This window comes from Cygnus olor, chromosome 1, assembly GCF_009769625.2.
Source record: "Cygnus olor isolate bCygOlo1 chromosome 1, bCygOlo1.pri.v2, whole genome shotgun sequence".
NCBI lineage: Eukaryota > Metazoa > Chordata > Aves > Anseriformes > Anatidae > Cygnus > Cygnus olor.
Window position 1 is genome coordinate 128409639 of NC_049169.1, and position 6103 is coordinate 128415741.

The 6103-nt window shown below is 38.2% G+C and overlaps 1 protein-coding gene across 5 annotated transcripts in view; it reads left to right on the top strand.

The window, feature by feature from the left end:
• CTPS2 (CTP synthase 2) overlaps positions 1-5743 on the top strand; it is a 76033-nt gene extending 70290 nt beyond the window's left edge. For all 5 annotated transcript variants that reach the window (XM_040532794.1, XM_040532803.1, XM_040532839.1 and 2 more), the window contains 2 exons: positions 991-1101; positions 2659-5743. In XM_040532794.1, coding sequence (XP_040388728.1) covers positions 991-1060 — 70 coding nt within the window. In that variant the 3' untranslated portion in view covers positions 1061-1101; positions 2659-5743. The remainder of the gene's footprint in view (positions 1-990; positions 1102-2658) is intronic.
• The last annotated feature ends 360 nt before the right edge of the window (positions 5744-6103 follow it).

The following is a 6103-nucleotide window of genomic DNA, read 5'->3' on the forward strand; positions in this document are numbered from 1 at the left end:
CCTGTATTCTGTTAACCATACACTGCGCTCTGAAGTATCACAGAACTGACCAGCATTATTGCTGTTCACATGTACTTGTCAGTTCCCTGGACTCCCTTTGCTGGCTTCTAATCTTAGGAAACTCAGATATCTGGAAGACAGACTGTAGAGGTGAAACTTCATGGGGAGGAGGTTGAGTCTGGAGGTTTTTCTGAAGAGGTGCAGTGTGTGCACTTACAATTAAGATAAACCTGGAGACCTGATAGACATCACTGGGTAGATACCACAAGGCCCTTAATTTTAAATTAAATTCTTAGCTGACTAAGAATTTGTGGTTTGTGGGTACTTCTTTCTTTCAGTCACTGTGGTGATTTCCGTCCTTCACTGTTTCCTTGTTCTAGCCACTTATGAAATGATCATTTGCATGGCAGCTTGTTCTGTGAAAAACAGTCTGTTTCTCTCAGGAAATAACAGAAGAGGGTAAAACCTCAGGAAAAAGTGTCAGGATATTGCTTGGTGGAATGAAAATGATTGATGTTCTTACTGGAAAAGCAAGAATCATAATTTAAGTATAAAATAAGCTTTATGAGTAAATAAAGTCTTAACTTGTTTGGTCATTTTCTTTACCATAAAAAAGAAATTCCTTCTAGTCTTATGCTGAATACCTGTTATGCTCCATGCTGTTGATTATGATTGCATGTGTATGGCACCAGCAAACTATAGAATGAACATACAGTATCCAAACAGAAAAAAAAAAACAAATCGAACATACTGTTTTTATGGTGGAATATTGTTTCTCATCAGTTCTTAGACTCCAAACTTTCTTGTAGAAGCCCATTTCTATAGAGGAATGTATTCTAAAACACAAAAATTGAGCAGTAGGTTAGAATAGTTTTCTGGAAATGGGTTGCATTTGAGGAAAGTGTTTGTCATACTCATCATCTGGGTTGAAGGGCTTGAAGTAAAATATATATTGCTGTACATATTTTCTAACTGTATTGCTTTTAACAGTGACAGCTACAGTGACCTCAGTGATGACAGCTCTCCAGAGAAAGAGTTTCCTAATTCAGAAACAAGCTGAAATGGTTGTGTGAGAACACAGAAATGGACGATGCTATTGAGGTAAACTGAATTGTTTTGATACTGCTTTATGACATTTATTTGTTCTTGACTTAAAACAGGAGACAAAGTTATCTTGATTCTCCCCTTCGTTTCAAATCCCATCTGAGAGCTTATGTTTTCTTCCTTGCCTGCAGCAGTTAATTATTCTCCTTTTCTGCTGCTTAACTCAGCAATTACATTATTAAAGTCTGCTAAGTGTTTTGGATACAGCTTATATGTAGGATGCTGTACAAAATCAAGTTGTGTTAGTGTTAGAAGATACAATGAAAGCACATTCAAATATCATGTTTTCTTTTCTGTTGCTTTGGTTTGCAAGTTTGGATCACTTTGAGTACACCATGTTGATACAACTTTTTATTTTGCCTTAATATTCATTTTTAATTTTATTTTATGCATTGTTTATCAAATACATTCCAAGATAAATACTTGGATTCAATCTGCATGGTGATTGATATACAAACAAGTTTTATAAAATTGTGGCTTTGTTTGCCACAGTGATGTTTCTTATAGGGCTGGTTGTTTTTTTCACCTGTAAAGATAGTAGCCTGACATTGCTGGTAGATGAGATTCCTTTTCAGTCTGGAGATCATATTTCCTGTGAGCCACCTGACCTCTGCAGAATCTGGGACCTCTGCAGAATTTAGGCCTGAATCTCAGTCTTACTCTTCTCAACACACATTCATCAGAGTTTTGTCTGGCAAGGAACTCTTATCCATATGTACATTCATGCTTTTTAGTATTTTTGAGCACTTCTGTAAGCAGGATACAACTTTTTCCTGCTCTGATTTTATTCCACTCACATCATGTAGTTACTAAGCAGCTGTGCTTAATCACTAAGCTAGTGATTGAGGCTGCATATGAATGATGCATTTCCACCTGATGATTAAAATACTGGTGTGAGATGCTAGAAATTGGAGTTTTGTCCTTAGCCACAACATGGGTTTCTTCTGTGACATTTATTCTTCCCTCTCATGCATCACATATTAAAGATGATACTACATCCCCAAATCATGAGAAAGGAGAATAGAATGTTAAATGATTGCATGATCTGCATGCAGGTACAGTACTGATGCATGTCCTAGAATGACCAAAAAAATAAGTAGACATAATGTTTCTTTTCACTCTTGCCCAGATCCTTCCTACCTCCAAACATTGATATGGCTCTGTTTCTTCAGACTGTCATATAGTGCAGGACAGGCCTGTTAGCTCTGATCTTGCTTTTCTCAATAGGACTTATGAATGACAATTGTCTGTTTACCATAGCAGTTGTGACTTTTTCAGTGCTTGGACGAATGTTCTTACGTGATGCTTTCAAGTGTAGTAGCCAGTAGTCACAGACGTGTCACTGGTGGATACCAACTGTATTCAACAGAATTACTCTAGAAGGAATTCCAGATCTAAACAAATGATAGAATACCTGTAGTGTTTACCATGCAACTACTTTGGAGTTGAAAGAAACTGGCATAAGCATAAGGTAAACTGAGTTACAGAAGAGATGTTTTTAATAATTATTTTTTCCTTTTGTTCTTCCTTCCCCTCCCTCTTTTTATGTTACAGAAAGTTGGAAATGGGGTAATACTGAATAGAAGAAAGTGGAAGACTAAGCTGCTTGTGCTCCTTATTATGAGAATACAGTAACTTCTCACTTACTATTTTCAATTATTCTCTTTACAGAAAACGGTTCTTCTGTCCTTTAGCAAAATCTGTTTGTATAAACGCTGTTTCTCTTTAAAAATGACATAAATGGTTGCGCACCTTGGCTGTTAATCATTATTGATCTTGTCCTATATTTCAGAATGATCTCAGGTGAATATGCATTATTTCACCAGTTCACAGTTATTCTTGCTTTGAAGGAAGGTTTGATTGTTTTCATTTCACCTTAGAACAGTAAGATGAAATACATTTGTCTTTGTCAATGAGGAGGGAATGCATGAAAAATTTAAGGGGCAGTTGTCTTGTCCATGAGCAGTAGAGAACGGTTTTGGGTTTGTTTCCCTGTTAAGCTTGTTGTATGTATGTGTATATATTTTTTCTTTCTTTTTTTTTTTGCTGTTCAATATGTACAAATGAGAAATTGTTTTTGTATTTCAGCTGTCTGTGATTATAATAATTGATGTTGGATATGCATGTCTTTTCTCTTGGCTTTTATATGTGATTCCATTTGACAAAAATTCGAGTTTGTTTGCTCTGTTTCCCCTGAAAGTCTGATAACATTGAACCTACCAAGTTACAGAATTGATATTAGAAGGCGTTTTTGTATTCATATTTTGTAAGAGAGAAAGTAAATGCACTCATATTTTAAAATGCAAGCTGTATGCTTGCACGAAAGTTGTAGAAGAACCAGTCATAAATGTGGAGCATAATCTGGGATCCAGTTGTATAACACTCATTTAATTTCAACAATTGAGTATAACACTGAATTAAAGTTCACCCTTGTTTTCCCTCATCCAGTGACCACACCATGGTGATGGGACTCACTTGCAGTAGGACAAAACAGTGTATTTAAATTTAGAAATCACAAGTTACTTCATTGTGTGACAAGTGCAGGCTGCTCTTGCAAAGCCAGGACAATAGCCTGAATCACTGAGACAGAAAGGGAAGGTGAGAGGTGAGGTACTGTGTGCAAGGCTGGATCCCATTAGCACAGTGGCATCAGTAGAGCTGTCAGAGGAGATGGACCTGAGCTATGTAATTGATAGGCCCCAAATGCTTGAGGCACCCCTTCCTATAAAGAAATCATTTTAATTGTTAGCTTTATGTTTCACTATGATTTTGGGGAAAGTGGCTTTTTTTAGTTGATCAAAAGGTAAATATCTGTACGAAAACAAAAAGCACCATGTCCCTTTTACAGTTTTGTAAAACAGTAAGTTTGAGAGCTTTGTATTGCTTTATGAAATCTCAGGTTACTCAAACAATATATCTCTTCACTAAAGAAGCTTTAATGGTAATGAAATAAAAAGTGTTCCTATGGAAGTGGTTGTTTTAAAGTGTTTTGCAAATATGTGCCTTACAAATAGCAGGTATTGTCAGAATTGGTATCACTGTATGTCTTTCCCAATGAGAGACTGGCTACTGGCTTGTGAAAAGCAAAACATTTCCTAACTCTATCTGTAATGTTCAAATGTATTTTCAAATATATTTAATGGTGTTATTCAGAAGTGTTTAGATGCTGTCTTGAAGAATCTCGGTGCCACTTGTGAGCTGTGGTGTCAGAGAGGGAATTTTTCAGTCTGTCGTTTCCAGTTGTATTGTCTGTGATGTGGCCACATCTGTTTGATCTGTATGTTCCTGGTTCATCAAGATGAAACAGTAGGAGTTAAATGTCCTAGGAAACTGCTAAAGTTGGTTTTATGTAGCTGTGTTACAGAGAAGTTGCGATTTATTCCCCCAAAAAATGAGGGAGAAAAAGAAACACAACATGGAATAGAGCTGGAAACAGCACCTTAATCTTCCAGTGCCCTTCCCAAACCTCTTCCTGCTAACTATTCTACACAAAAGACTGTCCTGGAGATAGACACATCACTGCCACAGGGTATCTATCTCCCACTTGAGCTGGTAGAGGCAGCACATGCCATTTCCAAAACTGAAGAAGGCAAACAGGCCTTTTCCAGCCAATTCTGGACTACATTAGGAAGAGTGTTGCCTTCAGATTGAAGAAGGTTTTCTCTCTTCTCTACTCAGTGCTGTTAAAGCCACACTTGGAGTAGTGTGTCCAGTACTGGGAAGCCCAGTACAAGAGGAAACATGAGCATACTGGAGAGAGTCCAGTGAAAGACCACAAAGATGAATAAGGGACTGGAGCATCTCTCCTGTGAGGAAAGGCTGAGAAAGCTGGGACTGTTCAGCCTGGAGAAGAGAAGATGCAGGGGAACTTGGCAATGTATACAAAAACACCTGAAGGGAAGGTACAAAGAAGGTGGAACCAAACTCTTTTGAGTGGTGCCCAGTGCCAGGACAAAAGGCAGTGGGCAGAAACTGGAGCACAGGGGCCTCCCTGTCAACACCAGGCAGCACTTCTATGCTGTGTGGCTGATGTAGCACTGGCACAGGATGCCCAGAGAGGTCGTGGAGTCTCCTCCTTGGAGATCACCAAAAGCCACCTGGCAATGAGCCTGGGCAGCCTGCTCTGGGTTTCCCTGCTCAGGTAGGGGGGTTGGACCAGACAACTTCCAGAGGTCTATTTCAGCTTCAGCCATTCTATGAAAAGGAGTATTGTTGGCACAAGCAGCCTATTGCTAAGCTTCACTAGCTAAAGAGAGAAGAGAATGTGAAAAGCCAAAAGTTTTACACACAATCATAAGTGTGAAGAAATAATTCTTAAGCATGGGCAGAGGGCAAAATTTGAAGGTTGAATATTATCCCTTTGAAACAAAATGTTTGTGAAGTATGCTTTTGTGTATTTTCAGACCTCTCATCCTGTTCCAATAAGGATCTCCAGTGGAAATATATTCCTTTCCTGGTGTTATATATATAGCGGAGAGCAGTATTTTGTTAGCACTGACAGGACAAGAAAGCCTGCTAGTATGGAAGTGCACACCAAGTTTTATCAAAATGTGGTTGCTTATATGGTTTTTATTTGCATGTGAATAATGGAATTTGGATTCTTGTAAGGGCTAACAATGAAATAAAGCAGTTTGCTTTGGATTTATTATTCCAAAATGGAGTATATAATGGAAGAGATATAGAAGAGAGATACATTGTGGGAACCTGATCTGCTTCCGTGCTTTTTGTGACCTTGTCTTGACAGACTGGGATCAGTTCTTCATCCTTGGGAAACATGAACTGTTGAGCAGGTGACCTAATGCACTAAACTGTTTAGATCAGGTACCACTGGTTAAAACTCTTCTTTAATACATGCTTGGAGAACATCAAGCTCTGAAATCTATATTTTCCATCCTCTGTTGACTCATTAGTTGACTGTTGCTTAAACTCAAGGTCTGTATTTGTAACAGTAAATAAATTAGAGCAGGGACAATAGTCTGTTTTGAGTCCAACTGCAGTG